We start from the raw sequence: 19607 nt of genomic DNA on the forward strand, positions 1-19607 counted from the left end.
GGACAATCTTCCAGAGGAGCTGCTGGTCATCTTCTACACTGCCATAATTCAGTCTATCCTGTCTTTGTCCATCTCAGTGTGGTTTGGACCCACATAACAGGACAGGTCCAGCCTGCAACAAACAATCAGGTCTGCAGAGAGAATCATCTGGGCTGACTTGCCCTCCATCCAGGACTTACAGGTCTAGGGTCAGGAAAAGGGCTGCTAAAATCTCTGAAGACCCCACACACCCTGCACACAAACTGTTTAGGGTTTTACCTTCAGGTGGCGCTACCATGGGCTGTTTACTAAAACCAAACTCCACAGAGACAGTTTCTTCCCGAAGGCTGTTTCTCTGATGAACACATGACAGTCAGAGTTTGAGAACAACACCATGCATACTTGGACTGATCTCATATTATATTCTATCGTAAAGTCAGTTGTGTATATTTGTACATTTAAAACGATATTCTTTATTTCCACTGTTATGTGTACAAAAGAAAAAAAAACTCATCAAGAGCAAAGTGTGCTGGAGTCAAATTCCTTGTTTGTCTGTACAAAGTTGGAAATAAAGCTGATTTATGTATTAAAACATTATACTGTTTTGGTCTCTTAGAGGAAATTCCCAGGAAACCCATACATGTGGTCTCTAACGTATACGTGTGGACAATGTGATGCTGTACGAAACCATGTTCACTGACTATGCTGTCATGGAAAGCACCCACAGTGTAACGAATTGATGGGTTTTTGAAATACAGAACGTGGTGCAGGGTGTCTGCTCCCTTAGATGGACTGAGGAGCTTTCGTGAGGTGTTAGAGACCTTAAGATGGTGACAATGAGAGTGACATGTGTTTAGACCAGGAAAGGGGGGTTAGAAACCAAGGTTTCCGGTCCAGGTCATCAACAAGGTTGGAAGCCAAGCATAATCATTTCAGAAAACAGAAAGTAGATGGAAAATAAACATTTAAGCTTTTGTGTTGATTGGTAATGGTGTATGACATCAGAGAACAGAGGAGTCTTTTTGGCTGCTCCCTTATGCAGGAGTCGCCACAGCAAGGCAGTACAACTTTCTCACAGACTTGGCAGGGCTTTTACGGCAGATGCCCTTCCTTAAGCAAATCGGAATGGAACCCGGATCCCCCGTTTGAAAGAAACGGACTTACTCTGCTACACCACAAATGGACTTTATGACAACAGAGAATATAGGTAAAAAAAAAGGAAAGAGGCATTTAGAAAAAGGTGTCTGTCAGTCTCACTGCTTTATTCTGCCTGTAACCTTGTGTTGGCTAAATGAATTCGTACTTAGTTGTCCTCACGTGTTTTGCCTACTGACATAATTTTTCCCGATACAGTAGAATAAGAGTTTAAAGTACCTTTCTTAACCAGATAAAACTCTTGCATACCAGATGAGCCAATGTGGCCTAGATGATTAATTTTTCTTTAACACTGTGATCTAATATTGTAATCTTCTGATACATTGAATTTTAGGTTTTCATCTACTGTCAGCTGACATATTTTTTGGTGAACTTTAAGATAAAACAATCAAATCAACATCTCCAACTTGCAACTGCAACTTGTGACTTTGTTGTTTATTCTGTTTTTAATCTTTCATCAAACAGGCTGCAGATCAGATCAGAACCTGACCATCATCCAGCTCAGGCCTTTCTGTGGCTGCTGGTCATACATCCTACCAGCTGTGTGTTGCATCCAAAGAGCACAGAGTTGTAGAAGTTATAACCGGTGTGGGCAAACGTTTTTGCATCAGGGGCCATACTGACTTTTAAAATGTGAGAGACTGGCCAGCCCAGCATCAAATGGATGGAAAGTGTTTAATTCACAGAAAATCTCTCCAATACATGTTAGTTTAAACACAAGGTTTTCTTTTATTAGTTCACATGAATTACATGTAAAAAGCCTTAAAATAACACATTTACTTACTGATTGGGAACAGTGTTGTTGATCACCCTTTTTTGCCAGTGCGTCAACATCTGGTGTCAGTTTCATTTTGGCCATTCTTAGAACACATCTGAGGTGTTCATCAGTCAGTTGGGATCTGTGGGCTGCTTTGTTGATGTTTATTACGCCTCACACACGTAGGGAGAACCTAACAACGCCAGCATCCTCTTTGCCATCTTCTGTATGTCTGGAAATTTAGCATCATTTAATGAGGCATAAAACTCACCCAGTTTATGGAAGCTAAACTTCTTTAAGATGGGGGTCACACCAAAGATGGGTGCCAACTGCAACTCCTAGTACTGTTTTGGGATCTTGTGAGAAGGGACATGACACCAGCTGAAGTGATGTCTCATTATTTTCAAAATCAGAAACCCGACAGCAGAATTCTTAGTGCTGATTGTCCATTAATTTCTGTTTGTCAAGGGGCCTCCTTCAGTATTGCGAGTATGAGTACTGCTGAAATAAGCGAAAGATTTGTGTGACATTTTTCCTGAAAATAGTCAACTTGGCTTTGAAGGCTGCCACATTTGTGTACATTACATGCGCAAATTTATCCATGCCACTCAGTCCAGGAAAATTGTGAGCTTTCTCAAGAAACCTCCTTTTTAAGCTCCCAAACTCGTTAGCATACTTTCCCCAAACCCAACCAGTGGACATGAAAGTTAAGAGAAGTCATAAAGAAAGTCATGGTGATCTGCATCACTTTCTTTAAGAAACGTAATAAACTGATGCTGAAGCCCCTCTGTCTTATAAAGTAAACAGGTTGACCTGCAATGGACTTACACAGCTCTTTCTAGTGGATTATGCAGTGTAAGAAAATTACATCCTGCTCAGGGTTCTTCTCTTTCACCATGTCCTGGATTGAACTTTGCCAACGTTTTTTCTAGTCAGGATTAGCTATTCATCCATGGTGATGTTGGCAAGTGTACTCCAAAGCAGCTTGAGCATCTCGATGAGTCCCGACACCTTGTCAAATGAGTCCTCTCCACTTGTTTTGCCATTAATCCCTCTGATGAAAATTAAAAGCTGAGCATTTTCCTTTGTCATTACTTTCATCCAGTGCCAATGAACATAACGTAAAGGCCTCAGCTTTTTTGTTTAGTTTGCTAGCTAAGTTTTTATCAATCAGCACGGTCGCTGTCCTGCGTGATAAACCATTTTCTTTCCTAATTTTTTCTTGCTCTCAGGACACAAGATACCTGCCATCTCTGTCATGCACTTTCAAAAACGTACCTTTGAAAAAAGGCTTGCTGGTCTTTGCTAATTTAAATGCCAGCAAATAACTTAAGACTCTTAGATGGTAGCTTGTTGGACAAAAGTGTTTTACTGTGCCTGTAAATTGGCTGCCAACCACTGAGCAGTGGCTGTCCATTTTTGCGTTGACCTGTTGCTAGCATAATTGGCGTACTTTGTGAAAAAGTGATGGATGATATATTCTTTAAAATCTGCATTGGTTTCTTGGCAAATAAGACACACGGGCTTCATTCTCCATTGAAAAAAATATTTAGTTGTCCATTCCTTTTTAAACACTTGGCTAACCGCCCCTTCAACAATCCTCTATCCATTGGCATACTAAATTGATTAAAGCCACGAGTTGTTATTTTGCTGTAATTGAAAGAAAAATTAAAGTGCCGGCATTTCTCTGGGAAAACACTGCAATTTACTGATTATCATTAATTCTACCTTACATCTCTTATTGAAGCTGGGGAGCATCTTCTATTATGAAATTTAATTAATTTTCTTGTTACAAAATAATGCAAAATGAATATCACTAACAGATTTTGTGCATTTTTTACTGGAGCATATAATCTAAGCTGCATTTGTAAATCTACTGTACAAAAAAGGTATAAAATTATGAACTAAAACAACTAAAAATGAAAAAAAAGGTAAGTAAAGTTTGCTTTTCAAAAGACTACTTAGTAAAGATATTGTTGTAGGCTGCAAATGTAAATGATTGTTGCTTTTTTTTATTTAGCATTTTATGTTCAATGAGTCAATCAGTTCAGCATATTAAAGCATTATTATATTATTGAAGCGTTTTGCTTCTTCCTAACCCTGCTCGGGCTAGAAGTGTCAAAGTTGGCACCATGTTTGAGAATGCGTGTGTGAGACATACCAGGACTGAATGCATTCCCATGTAGATCCGGCTGGAACAGACCAACAGACACCAACAGAGAGCCAAGCTGAAGCCCAACGTGTAAGGGTACTGTGGGGATGAGAGGAAATACATTTTAGCCAAGCGCTCCTATCTTCCCTGACAGACGTATACTAACAGCTGATTCAGGCCTGGCACTCAGAAAATCTAAAACTTTAAGTTACAAACAGCTACAACAAAGAGAAAATTAATCCCTTCTAAATGCAGCAAATTATTAATGTGATTCTAGAAAGAAGCAAACCAAAGGGACCATGGCAAAATAGACTGTTTGCACAGGATTACCTCTAAATGCTGCCAAGTTGAATTTTTTAGGATTGAGTACATAAAAAGAACTGCATCTCAGCTTCTAATCCTTACCCTGACTTCACTTAAATAGGTTTATCACCTATTTATTGAGGTAAATCTTGATATTGTTAGGTCTTTTTATTAAATATGTTTAAATTTGTCCTGAGCTGACAGAAACATGATACCTATTGTTGCTTATTATGAAGCAACAAAGAATAGGACAAAATAACAGAAAACGTGAGCATGCATAACTTTCACTCCCACTAAAGTCAGTTTGTGGAGCCACCTATTGCAGCAGCAAGTCTCTTTGGATAAGTCTTTATGAGCTTGTCACATCTTGACACTGGGAGGTTTGCCCATTCCTCAAGGCAAAACTGCAGAAGCTCATTCATGTTGGATGTATTTGCTTGTTTACAGCAATCTTCAAGTCTAACGACAGATTTTCAGCAACAGTGTATCCTGCCCATAGACTGCTGGAGATAGGCACCAGCTTCCCCGCGAGCCAATATGGAAGAAGCGGTATAGAAGACGACTGACTGAAAATAAATAAAAAATAAATTAATCTTTTAATGAATTTGCATACAGTTGTGCTCTTAAATGTACATATCCTAGCAGAACTGTTGATGTTAAGGTCATCTTTCAGAGAATATGAATGATGAGACCCAAACTCATCTTTCTTAATATCTATTGGTTGTCTGAAGCCAATTATTATCCAACAATAGTGTTGGCTCTTACCAATTCTTAATACAGAGGAGATGGCGTTAGAAGGATCAACGTTATTAACTGCAGTATGTTGATAGTTTAATGTCGGTTCACAATAATGTCTTCTGTGTACTCTCTTGGAATTAGAGGGGACATTATTTTACTTGATTGTATTTTTTTTATTATTTTGCAAACAAATGAATGTTTAATTTGACTGCCTGTCAGGTGTGAGAGGAAGTGTGGCTGGATAAAATTACCCTAACCTAGAACCTTGTGTCTGGTGCCCGTCTCCACAAATACCCCTCAGCTACACCTAAAACATAATGCAGACAATGATCCAAAACATAAGGTCCAGTTGACCTGTTATTGGTCACACTAAGAAAAAGTGAAGGTTCTGTGGAGAAGCAATCTAAGCCCCTTGATTTCTGTATCATTGAGCCCCTTTGGGGATATCTCAAAACTGCAGTTCATATAAGACATTTCAAGAATGTATATCAACTGGAGGCTGTTTTGCCAAGAAGGCCTGTCCACAGCTACTACTACAACTGTAAGCTCTCGATGATGTTAAAGGATCAATATACAACCAGGTTAGGTGAACGTTTGATCAGGGTCATTTGGGTAGTTATTTTTTGTCATTCTTATTTTAAAAGAGCAAACACTACTGTTGGAGAATAAATAGCTTGAGCTAACTACTAACCACGAGGGAAAGAAAGACTTTTAAATTATCATTTATTTTCTCTGAAAATAAACTTCAGAAAATCTACCAGGATGTGTAAACTCTTACACTAAAAATGTGAAAACTCCAAACTTTAATTAACCATTTTATTCAGTGGGAAAAACATGTTATCCATGTTAGGGAATAATTGCTTTTAAGACAATTACTGGAACAATTATTGGTACGCCTGAAGATTCCTTTAAAATCCAAATGTAACTAATGCGGTTTTTAATTTATACTTCTCTTTTCTAAGTTGATCAGTTTGCAGGAACTTCTGATTAACAATCTTTGAGTTTGTTTTCCAGGGGTATGAATATGACATGACACAGATATATTCAAGATGGTTTGTGATGGTTGAATGAAAAATAAGCTTATTTTCTTTAAGCCCCGGAGGCAAGTCTAAATGCTTTTCTGCCATCACAGCAAAAAATTCAAGCATGTGAAATGTTACAGGATAGAAATAAGTGCTTTCCTATAGGCATATTTTGTTTTTCAATATGACATTATGCTACTACTGTGATGAAAGACACATTTTTATAAGGCTTCTCACACATCCTTACCATGGTGCCAACAAATTTGTCCACATCTGTATGTTTATTTAATAACCATAGCTAGTTACTGGTATTAATCTGAAAATATTTCAACAATAATTATAACTGTCATTTCTTAGAAAGGAAGCCACTCAGTTTTACCCTGTTTTTGTTGTTTAAACTAGAGTTTTAATGGGTTCCACCCAGAAAATTGTTTACAATTGTGTGAATAAACACACAACCAATGTTTGAAATGCCACAGCCTAATTTATTTTCTTACTTTCCTTACTTACATAACTGAAGGAAAAGAACCTCATAACAGCATTAAAGCATGGATGAGGAAGTGTCTGATAACCATCATAGAATCCACTATGAACTCTGCAATCTATCAGAGGGAACTTGAGGAAAATGTGAGACCACCTGCAAAAAACTGAAAACCGAAGCAGAACAAGTCCCTGCAACATGATGATGACCCAAAACACACCAGTAAATCCATCGAGGACTGGCTGAGAATTAGAAAATGGAAAATCCTGGGCCTAGTCAAAGCCCAGATCTTGACTCACTGAAATGATGTGGGATGACTTGAAATAGGCTGAACATGGCAAACCTACTCAAACATCTCACTGACTGACTACAACTCGAGCATAATGGAAGAACTCTTATCAGTCCTTCACCTAAATGTGTTATATTGTATAAATAATTACACTGTAAAGCTTGCTGTACTGAAGCAATAAAGCAGAGGGAATAAAAACTGTTATTATTCGGGAGGTTCTGCCAGGTGTTATCAGACCACTGGATACACGGCCAGTATGCCAATAAATCTGACAAGTTGGTAACAAGCTAAATGGACAAACTAGGCCATCATGAAGGCTCAAACATCCAGCTACATGTTTACTTATGTAGTTTTAGTGGTTAGGCAGCTAACAGGAGTTGGAAGAAGAAAGCTGCTGTTGTAGTTTCGTTCTGCATGGAGTGAGGATTATAAAAAACTTCAAAAATCCTTCCTTGTGCAGTTATAAAGGCCAAAGTACAGCTACGTTTTACAGTTTATGGTGTTTGGTTGTTGGCATATCCCCTCTACTTGCACCTGAGGTGACACATCTGAGACGATGCGTTTATTGGACAATAATCTCGTGTTAAGTGTTTGATAGCATGGTATCTGAATATGGTTTAGATGTTAACTACATTTAATAACCCAATTAATAACTAGAATTTATTACAAAATTTTACCAAGGCAACCAATAGGACCAGTAATTATTTCCTTCGTGCAAAACAATAGTTAATATATGAAGCTGAAGGAGAGGTAACACAATGAAGGTGATGTGTCTGAGTAATCTCACGATCTCTCTGCTTTAGCAGATTGTGGATACATTCTAATCCTTCACAATCTAACATCATATTGTCCACTCCTAGAGCCAAGCGAACACTGTCGCCTTGGAGCAAGAAGGTTCAGGGCCCAAATCACACCTGGGGCCTTTCTGCATGCATTTTCTTAAAGGACTTCAGGGACCGAATATATGCAAGTTAGGATAATTGGTCCCTCTGAAGTGTGTGTGAAGTGTGCATGTCTTTGTGTTCCCGTTATAGCTTGTTGACCTGTTCAGGGGTGTACTCTTCCTCCCATTCAATGACCTCTATTAGTAGACAACCCCCCCTCCCCTGCCCTGACATTTCACTCTTTCATTGTTAAAGTAATTGTAAAGGCTGAATTATCCTCTGAGGTGCTTGTGGCTCAGTAGGAAGAGTTGTGGGTTCAATTCCAGCTTCCTCCTGCCATATGTCGATGTCCCCCTGGGCAAGGCACTTGATCTCAAGTTGCCTACCATTCTGTGTGTTGGTGTATGAATGTGTGAGCGTTAGTGAGTGCGATTGGGTGAATGTGGCTCTAGTGTAAAGTGCTTTGAGTGGTCTGTATGACTGGAAAGGTGCTATATAAGTTCAGTTCATTTACCATTTCTGTTTTAAAGTAGATTCCTTTTTATTGAACAATTGTCAAGAAAACAAAAGTCTTTCTCTTGCTATAAGCTTATTTTTCTAAATCATCAGAATACAGCTGTTTGTGTTTTATATTGCCAATAGAGTTAAATAAGGATTGTAAAACTATTAAAATTTCTTTTGCAGGGATCTATACAGGGATCTCATTGTCTTCTAATGTGTCCTGGACTCAAATGTCCTCATAAATAGTTCAGCTTGTCAGCAGTATCCTGATCAAATACCCACCACTAATGGGAGAAAGAATTCCCTAGTTGTAACATTTGAAACACTGTATTGTGAATATATAAAGAAACATATATATATTTTTATTTTACCTTTATTTACCCCAAATAATCCCTCTGACACTCAAAATGTCTTAAGAGGAAATTGTGGTCAAGGCAGCGGTGAAACAGCTCCACATGAAAAAAACAAGTTGAAACAGACGACATATAATAAACTGGTTGAAACACCTGGCACTCTAAAAGCACTATAATCACTGGCTGCTTCCAGTAAGGGCACATCTTCATTCAGTTGTCAAATTCAATTGAATTCAATTCAGTTTTATTTATATAGCACCAATTCACAACACATGTTGTCTCAAGGCACTTCACAACAGTCAGGTTCATACATTCCAATTAATCCTAACAATTGAACAGTGCAGTCGGAGTTAGCTTTTTATTCAAATTGGATAAAAAGTTTTTCTATCTAAGGAAACCCAGCAGATTACATCCAGTCAGTGACTTGCAGCATTCCCTCCTCCCGGATGAGCATGTAGAGACAGTGGACAGTCACTGGCGTTGACTTTGCAGCAATCCCTCATACTGAGCATGCATGTAGCGACAGTGGAGAGGAAAAACTCCCTTTTAACAGGAAGAAACCTCCAGCAGAACCAGGCTCAGTGTGAGCGGCCATCTGCCACGACCGACTGGGGGTTTGAGAGAACAGAGCAGAGACACAAATCATTCCTTTTCCTATTTTTAGAATAAACCATAGCTGGCAGGTAATATTACTTAAAATGGCCCTGAAACTTAGACCAGCTGCAAATATTCTAATTGGCACTTTCAATAAGAAGCTGCATTGATGTGTACGAAAACTACAGTCAGCGACAAATCTTAAGCTTGCAAGATACAAGGAACCTAACAGAGAAGATAAATTTGTATGTTGGTATAAAATGTCTCTGTTAACAAGTATTGATAAAAATGTTGCTGTGATAAGTGTTTTTATTGCATCAAAGAGAAACATTTATACCGAAATTAAGGATTCTATTTAACCCTGATTTTTTTCGTAAAACACTTAGACATAGCACCCGCAAAAACAGCACCCGTTTCATGTTTGATAAGTCGCGTTGCGGGTGGTGAGGAAAAACATTTGCATATCCCCCTCCCATAAATTTGTAAGTTTTGGTCATATCATATGTTTCGCATAATCATGAAGGCAAACGCACTAAAATGATTGTGTCTGCTGTGCTGTTAATTTTACACATGCAATTCGATTAGCACCTGGTTTGTAGATCAGCTTTGCACACTCAAACAAGTTTGCGTGTGTTTTCGTACACGCAAACCTTTTTAAGATTATTCTGAATGTTCACAGAACCAGGTTTAAGCTCAGAGGAGATCAGGCTTTTGCTGTGTGGGACCTAAGTTATGGAATGACCTCCCATTACCTATCAGACAGGCCTCCTCATTAGCTGCTTTTAAATCTTCACTTAAAAATCATCTTTTTACTATGGCTTTCTCTACGATTTAATTAGTTGATTTTATGTTTTTTTGCTTCTTTATTTTATTGTTTGTTTTTATTCTTATATTTATAAGTGTTACTCTTACTTGTAGTGTACAGCACTTTGTTTCCTTTGAGGGCTTTTAAAGGGCTTTATAAATCAAATTAGATTGGATCAGGCCCTCAATGTGATGCTTAAAAGAAACCTTTCTTTGAAGAAAATTCTAGGTTTTTGTAAACTAACACCTGTTGAATCACCTTATTTTGTGGATATGGGCATATGGATAAGTTGAAAACTATTATCTTCTGTGTTCTTTGATTTTGATAGGATTCTTTTAGTTTGATAAGGGCCGGGAATGAAAGAGTTAGCTGACACACAAACTCGAACGTGAACATAGATGCACACATATGGACGCATACATGGCTTGACAATATATTAAATATATTCAAAATATCATACTTTGTTCCATCTGCAAATTCCCATAGCAAGCATTACCTTTCTGCATCTATTTCGTTGGAAACTCAAATTCTCTTTTGCCCTCTACCCCACCCACGATATTTTAGTGTACGATGTGTGTAAAGGAAAACTGGATGAAGGAGTGATCATCAGGAAAAGACGTTAAACAAACAAGACTTTTAGGATGAAATCATTCTGGGTGACAGGGTTCAGCACATTTCCATCAAAACTGCTCAGCTTTTAAGGAGGCTACAGTTTGGCTGACAATCCAAAAAAGAAGGATGAGGAACTTTAATCAAAGGATGAATAATTTGGTTTTAAATAACTCACTCAGTGATTTTATTCTTGATCTGTGCTATTGCTTTTTTGTTTGAGTTCATTTCAAACAGTTATATATGTCTCATGTTGCCTTAATACTTAAATGTTAATGAAATTCCTGGTCCCTCTGTACAGCATTTATTTAATAATAATTTTTGTTTATTTTGTTACATATTTTAACATAACAGTGATATTAACAACTGGATTTGCACACAATAAACATGTTACTAAATTTTTATATTGTTACATGCCTACTGTTGGTTTATGTGAAATGGTTGCAAAATCTAACTGTTGTCCTGCTGTTTGGAGTGTCAGGGTCTGGCTCACTGCTTGCAGCTGCGTTAGAGGGTTGAATGTTATTATAGTCAAGAAAGGATCTCAAATGTCACAATATACGTTTGTACTGTGATAAATCCAAATTATGTTGCAATGTTAATTTTAGGCTGATCAAGACTTTGCAAAAGGCCTCCAGGTGACATTGCACTGAACTAAATAATCTTTTATTCCACAGACTGTGCTCCTGAAAATTTCCAAATGCAATGCTTTGACTATGAATTTACTGTTAATTTGGATACATGTGGGTACATGTCAAATAACAGTCTTTAAAGTAAAGATCTTAATCTGTTTGGCTTCTAAACTATCTCTTTTCCATTGATATTAGATCTTAGACTAACATGCTTCAATAGACTGCTCAGGACAGTGTTATTAATATCTAGCCAATTGTATCTAAATCATAAAACACTGTCTCTGCTGTGAAAAGGTAAAGAAAGGGTTTAAAATAGATTTTTTTTCCCTTAATGGCTACCCAAGTAGCAGTGAAATCTGTGTGATGTCAGTACTGAGAAGAGAGACGGATGACAATAATAGACTCAGAGAAACATAGAACCAAGAAATGATGCCCAATCAAGTCCACAGTCAAGTCTGAAGTGCTTCTTGTTTTTGTTTGTTTTTTTCACTTGTCTTGTCACAGCATACCAGGCATAGCATATGCAGAAGCTACCAACATGTGTGCCAGGGTAACTTAGTTCTACAAAGAGGATATCTGGAGATGGTATCCTAATTGCTTGAGGGACTGTATTGAGTCTAGCAATAAAGTTGACAGGTTGCATTATTAAATTGTTAGCCATTACTTGTATGACCTTCAAACTTGGGGATTGTTTGTATGGATATTAGAGGGTGACACGAGAGTGGATTTTCTCTCCTGTCCCATCCCGCTCCCACAGAAAAATGTCTTGTCCCATCCCAATCCCAGGCCAGCATAACACAAAAAATCCTGTCCCGTCCCACTCCTGGTAAATTGACTCCCACTCCCGTCCCGCTCCCATTTAGAACGACTCCCACTCCTGTGCCACTCCCATTTTTGTTTTCTTCATTTAGTCTTTTGGCAATTTCTTTGTTTGAAGGACCATTTAGGTCCCTGTTTTTAGCTGTAGTAAAGGCCAGTTAAAGTAAAAATAATAATAATGAAGAAATAATAAAATATCAAACAAGGAAACAGACCATGCCTATCTTAGCTGAATAAACAAAATGTACATAGTTGTATTTTACTTATTTATTAAGTGATTGTTTCCTTTGAACAATGACATCACTTTTATGTTTCAAGTTGAAACAAAAGAAAAATCCACCTAGCAAGAGAACTGTACTTGTTGAACAAAAGGACAAAAAGGCAAAACCTTCATAATTTAGAAACTGTACCTCAATGGTTCACAGCCCTGGTCCTCAGGGACCCCTTCCCTGCTAGTTTTAGATGTGTGTCTGCTCCAGAACACCTGATTCAAATTCTGACATGACCTCCTATTCAGGCATCAAGAATGGAGGGTCAAACTGGACAAAATTAATACAATAAAATTATCATTAAATAAATAAATGTAGTGAATGTCCCATAAGTGAAGTAAATGTAACATGAAATAAATGTAACATGAAATGTGCCATTAAATTAAAGATACCATTTATTTATTTAATACATCATTAGAAACAATAAATGTACTATTATATCATGAAATGGACTATTATGCAATTAAATGTGCCACTGAAAAATTAAGTATAATTTTAAAGACGACATGACGTAATTAGTGGTACACTTAATATTTAATGATGTATTAAAAAAATTGTACATTTAATGGTACATTCAATTTTTTTCTATTTCACAACATATTTAATTAATATCTTCCCTTAATGAAGCCTTTGTACGGAGTCCGGGAGGGGACAAAGGGGGATTTTTTTTCTTTTGCGTTCTCACGCAATAGTCTTTGCGTTATCTCGCAATACTTTGTGGGATAGTTTCCAAACCAGATAACTGCAAAAATGAAACAAACACTACACCCGTTTTGAGATTTATTGAGTTTTATTTTGAAATCGGCCTTAAATAAAAAGATCTTCAATCAGACTAAAAGACAGTTTTTATCCACAAGCTGTCAAACTACTGAACTCTGGACAATAATGCTGGACGAAACCACATCTGTGACACTTTGTTTGCTCATTACTGCTGCATGATGTGTACTTTTTTTTTGGCACGCCATTAGTGTTTTTGTTTTTATCGTGATTTGAATGGTTCTTCTTATCCTAAACATTTAATCGCATTGTTTACTGCGTGTTAACCTGCATATGACAAATGAACCATATCAATGACATATCAGTGCTGTTTGTTTTATGAGCAGTTTGCCATCTGTGCTGCTGTTCCATAATGCTGAACGCAAAAGGATTGCGTGGGGACGAAAAAAACAAAAAAAAATCCCCCATGTCCTGTCCCGGGCTCCGTACCTTTCCCCTCTACTGTGACAAAGGCTCTTAACTCTTTAGTGCACATGGAGCAGTTTTGTTGGTCAGATGAGACTTGACACATGATGGTACTTTTCATTTGACGAATGAAGAGATGCAGAGCTGATTTAATCCAGAATCTGCCTTACAAGTGTCCCTTAATCACTGGTGAACTTGATCACAACTAAACACGTTTTACAAGCAGCAGACTGCGTGTTAACACCACTACATTCAACTCTCCTGAAGTTTGGTAATATTTGCGACTTTCTTGTCAGCTCTATGAGTTTAATAGATAAGTCCTTACTTCTGACTTTACGTTACAAGTCCAATTTTACCACGTCCAGTTCTCCACCTGCGTTTGCTCCCTTCATTCTGAAGCAGGTGGAAAACATCGAGCAGAAGCACTATTGGCTTGTGGGTCGTGTAGTTCGTTTGACTTGCATTATAGTATAGGCTTCTTGGAAAAAAACTACACAATGGCGGCGTCGATCCAAATTTTTTTTCTTAAAGTTTATAACAAAGTCTCAGTTTTACATTTCCAAGGACAATTGATCCTAGTTTATTTTCTCTCCTATTGGTTAGCTCCCGCTCCCGTCTGCTCCCGTTAATTGTTTATCCTGTACCGTCCCAATCACGTGATCTTTACTGATGCCATCTCCCATCCCGCGGGATTCCCATGGGAATCCCGTGACCCATGGGACTCCCGAAAAAATGTCAGCCTCTAATGGATATGTGTGTTTGAGACAGAGTGGAAGAGAAAAAACACTGGGAGAAAATTAGGAGATCCTATGATCCAGAGAGCAGGGTGAAGCTTGTGGAGGAGCTTGGTTTCCACAATGACTGGTGGCCTTTTGCTCTGTCTGGTGGAGCTTGATAGATATCCTCTCTCTATTGATTGCAGAAGTATCTGTTGCAGCGAGCAATGGTCAAAGTTCAAAACATTTCAACTGTTTTTTTTTAATTTTGTGGTTAGAGTGGCCTTTAATTTGTAAGTTAGCCGCCAGAAAATGGGGTGTAGAGAGAGGGAAAGACATGCGGCAAAGGTCAATGGGCCAGGACTCGAACCTATGACGGCTGCGGCGAGGACTGTAGCCTCCATATATGGGTCGAGCTCTTTATCCCTTCGTCATCTGTGACCTAGATGAAGTGCAAGCTGCAAGAAATTGTTTGTTTCTCCACACCAAAGTGGGCGCTGTGTTCCACTTGTGCTTTGATGGGAGAATCAACACAAATAAATGGATCTGGTTCCACATTTGGTGTTGAAGCCCCGAAACAGCTTTACCCGTTGACAAATAAATCTTTTGTTGGAGCTACAGGCAGATGGCTCATCCTGGATCTTCATTAACCAACCCAGGTTCAAATGTGAGCGAGAGTCTTAAGCACAGATTTCCAGCAAACTTGGAGAGGAAAATAAGTTAGACTGTAACCTTGCTGAGATGTTCTTGTAAAGCGATCATGACTTCCACATCTGTTGAAGAAAGCATGATTTTAATCCGGTTACTTGACCAATTATTGAATAGATAACTTGATTACTAAAATATTTAATAGCTCCAGCCCAAACCGTTAAACCCTTTAATCCTTCACCAATCCTTAGCTTTTTCTAACTGGGTACAATTGAGTTCTGAAGTCCAGGACAGGGGACCAGTATGGCCAGTGCCAGACGCACAGGACTTTGGGAGCTCCGCCTGTTTAGGTCCAAACTCCTTTCCAAAAAAAAAATAGCTGACGCCAATATCTTCTTTACAGCTGGTGGTAAGCAGATGGTGAGAGCTGAAGGAGCAAAGGTGAGTCACTTGGGAGTTCGTTCCTCTATTTTTTTCTAAACTTTCCCCTCAATTTTAAAAAGGATATTGAGAAAAATCCAAATTCTGAGTAAAAATCTTGAGTTCACTTTTCAGAGAGGGAGACAATTTGATAAATGACCTAAATCTTTAATCAAGCTAATCTAAACGTTACGTCCCAATTTTCTCCATTATTTCCCCTTTAGTAGTTAGATTTTATGTTTGTGAAAAAAAAAAGACAGCTGATTCCATAAGAGACTAGATACAATTTTTTTCAATAATCATTCAAGTCCACATTGAGTGTTATTACTTTGACTCTAACAATAAATATATTTTAAAAATATATTCATCTCATTCTATTCATTATTTGGGAAATTTAGACAAAACTATATGAAGTAGCATTGTCCAGGATTGAATTGCAATGGATGTAATTGACTTTGAATCTTTCTATAGGATTAGACTGGACTGATACTATACAGGTCCTTCTCAAAATATTAGCATATTGTGATAAAGTTCATTATTTTCCATAATGTCATGATGAATATTAAACATTCATATATTTTAGATTCATTGCACACTAACTGAAATATTTCAGGGCTTTTATTATCTTAATATGGATGATTTTGGCATACAGCTCATGAAAACCCAACATTCCTATCTCACAAAATTGGCATATCATTAAAAGGGTCTCTAAATGAGCTATGAACCTAATCGTCTGAATCAACGAGTTAACTCTAAACACCTGCAAAAGATTCCTGAGGCCTTTAAAACTCCCAGCCTGGTTCATCACTCAAAACCCCAATCATGGGTAAGACTGCCGACCTGACTGCTGTCCAGAAGGCCACTATTGACACCCTCAAGCAAGAGGGTAAGACACAGAAAGAAATTTCTGAAAAAAATAGGCGGTTCCCAGAGTGCTGTATCAAGGCACCTCAGTGGGAAGTCTGTGGGAAGGAAAAAGTGTGGCAGAAAACGCTGCACAACGAGAAGAGGTGACCGGACCCTGAGGAAGATTGTGGAGAAGGGCCGATTCCAGACCTTGGGGGACCTGCGGAAGCAGTGGACTGAGTCTGGAGTAGAAACATCCAGAGCCACCGTGCACAGGCGTGTGCAGGAAATGGGCTACAGGTGCCGCATTCCCCAGGTCAAGCCACTTTTGAACCAGAAACAGCGGCAGAAGCGCCTGACCTGGGCTACAGAGAAGCAGCACTGGACTGTTGCTCAGTGGTCCAAAGTACTTTTTTTGGACGAAAGCAAATTCTGCATGTCATTCGGAAATCAAGGTGCCAGAGTCTGGAGGAAGACTGGGGAGAAGGAAATGCCAAAATGCCAGAAGTCCAGTGTCAAGTACCCACAGTCAGTGATGGTCTGGGGTGCCGTGTCAGCTGCTGGTGTTGGTCCACTGTGTTTTATCAAGGGCAGGGTCAATGCAGCTAGCTATCAGGAGATTTTGGAGCACTTCATGCTTCCATCTGCTGAAAAGCTTTATGGAGATGAAGATTTCATTTTTCAGCACGACCTGGCACCTGCTCACAGTGCCAAAACCACTGGTAAATGGTTTACTCACCATGGTATCACTGTGCTCAATTGGCCTGCCAACTCTTCTGACCTGAACCCCATAGAGAATCTGTGGGATATTGTGAAGAGAACGTTGAGAGACTCAAGACCCAACACTCTGGATGAGCTAAAGGCCGCTATCGAAGCATCCTGGGCCTCCATAAGACCTCAGCAGTGCCACAGGCTGATTGCCTCCATGCCACGCCGCATTGAAGCAGTCATTTCTGCAAAAGGATTCCCGACCAAGTATTGAGTGCATAACTGTACATGATTATTTGAAGGTTGATGTTTTTTGTATTAAAAACACTTTTCTTTTATTGGTCGGATGAAATATGCTAATTTTGTGAGATAGGAATTTTGGGTTTTCATGAGCTGTATGCCAAAATCATCCGTATTAAGACAATAAAAGACCTGAAATATTTCAGTTAGCGTGCAATGAATCTAAAATATATGAATGTTAAATTTTCATCATGACATTATGGAAAATAATGAACTTTATCACAATATGCTAATATTTTGAGAAGGACCTGTATTTCTTTATATCAATTGGATTGGTTTGTTTTTGCTTTGAGATTATATTTGTAGTGAATCGGTGGTATTTACTCAACTCCAACTCGGAGCAACAGAGTGACAGGAAAAAACATACACAAATCTGTCAAACTTAACATCCTCACCCAAGTGAAAGTAAGTGATATACAAGCTGTGTCACGCGCCCTCTCCCTCGTGGTGTTTGGTTAAGCAGACAGGAAGTGGGATGGAGAGAGGGGAAGACATGCAGCATGGGTCTCCAGGGTTGGGACTCGAACCCAGGACAGCTGCGTTGGGGACTAAAGCCTCTGTATATGGTTCGCGCACTCTGCCGCTATACCACCCATCGCGCCTGAAAGCAGTGTTTTTGGCAGCAAACAATATAAATCAGTATTACTACGGAGACCCAACATTTAAAGCCTAAACCCATAAATATTTGTGGTAGAATGAAACATCCCAACACCATGCAAGCATGTTTTCAATCAACAAAGGTTTTCTGTTTTTACTTTATCTTTGCCTTTTGGTTAATTATGCAGCATGCAGACTAAAGGATGTAAAGTCACATTTCCACTAAAATGCAATGAGCGTGGCAAATTAAATAATTCAAAGCTCTGTATCACAAAATACACTCTTTTTAAGTTTAATAACGAGATAGGGAATGGTTTTTTTTCTAAGGGCCATGCAGTAGAGTGGGGAAGCACAAATTATTGAGGATTCCATTCTTGATAATGAAGTTTAAAACATAACCAGAACCAAAGATTGTCAGGTAGGGGAGGACAAAGTAGGAGCATTGTTCTTCAGAAAGAGTTCTGCAGTGTGATGTATGTGTGAGCATGTAGAACTAGATGGAAGGAAAACTTGTTTTATAACTTAAATACTGACCATTTCTGCCAGCATAATTACATTATTAAGAAGAATATAAAGTGTAAAGCTGCTGGTTTACTTGCCCTGAGGCATTTTCAATGTAACTGCACTGGATCTGCATGGATGGATGAAACACTGCACAAAAGCAAAGCCACAACATTCTCGTATCCACTAATTCAAGGTAAAAACTGCTGTACATCGTTATAATAAATATCATATGTCTATTTATGGATTCAGTCATCAACTACAATTCAATTACCGTAAATAGAAAAAATATATTTTTTAATTTAATTACTTATTGTCTCAGATATTGCTATTTGATAAAATGTGTTTAATCATGACCAATTCATTACAAAGCCTCTAATTAGATAAATTACTTTTATAAAGTCCCACCTGGTCCCCCTAGTTCAGACATGTTAACCTGTCCTGGGTGACTGAATATGTCCCCAGACATGGTAGAACATACTGTATGTCACACAGTCCTTTGTACCCACAATACCAATTAACTTGGTAAAGCTTGGTAATTATAGGTACTGATCACTTTGCATGAATTTACTTCAGTTAAAAAGCTGATGTGTTAAACAGGACATATTGCATCACACCCCTAACCCATGGACGGATTCATAAATGTTTAGATATGAATTTGACCAGTTATGTAAACTGCTATACTTGTGAGTTTGCACTCCATAAATAAACAAAATCTTAAGCATCCGTAGTTACATCTATTTCACAAATCATAAATAAAATTAATATTTCAAATGACTATAGTCAGAGGCCAAGGTTAATCTAATTTCTAGTGATCTGTCCTATGATAACTTCAAAAACTCTTTGCTGCAAAACATACAAAGTAGACTTGGAAATGACTTCATTCAATATGGTCATCGCACCCAACTCAGCCTCTATTATCCTGTATTACTACAGTCATAGTTTGGCTGATTTCACCCTTAAAATAGAAATTGTACTTTTATTTATCTGGCTTTTTTGAAGAGTATTGTTACTGCTTAATGACCATTCATGACATGTTGTATTACCGAGAATTTCTGGTGCTGCTTGTATTAATGTTCATACCATCTGCCAGTGTTTTCCCACAGAGAAATCAGTTTAACTTTACATTGTACCCCCATCGGCCTTTACTTTTAACAGTCTGTATAAGGTCCGGGTTGGCACAACAATCAAAAATTCCCTCTTGAAGTCACTTGATTAGGAAACAGGGTCCAGTTGCATTTATAATTGCAGCTTTTCTGTGAAAGCCTCAGAGGATTGTTAGAGAACATTAGGGAACTGGTAAATGGACTGAATTTATGTAGAGATTTTACAGTCATACCGATCACT

At 38.3% G+C, this 19607-nt stretch overlaps 1 protein-coding gene across 1 annotated transcript in view; it reads right to left on the reverse strand.

Moving 5' to 3' along the window:
• Nucleotides 1–19607, reverse strand: part of LOC124855645 (sphingosine-1-phosphate phosphatase 1-like) — a 40812-nt gene that overhangs the window by 16998 nt on the left and 4207 nt on the right. The window contains exon 2 of the mRNA XM_047345645.1: nt 4053–4142. Within this exon, the coding sequence (XP_047201601.1) occupies nt 4053–4142 (90 nt within the window). The remainder of the gene's footprint in view (nt 1–4052; nt 4143–19607) is intronic.

This window comes from Girardinichthys multiradiatus, chromosome 19, assembly GCF_021462225.1.
Source record: "Girardinichthys multiradiatus isolate DD_20200921_A chromosome 19, DD_fGirMul_XY1, whole genome shotgun sequence".
NCBI lineage: Eukaryota > Metazoa > Chordata > Actinopteri > Cyprinodontiformes > Goodeidae > Girardinichthys > Girardinichthys multiradiatus.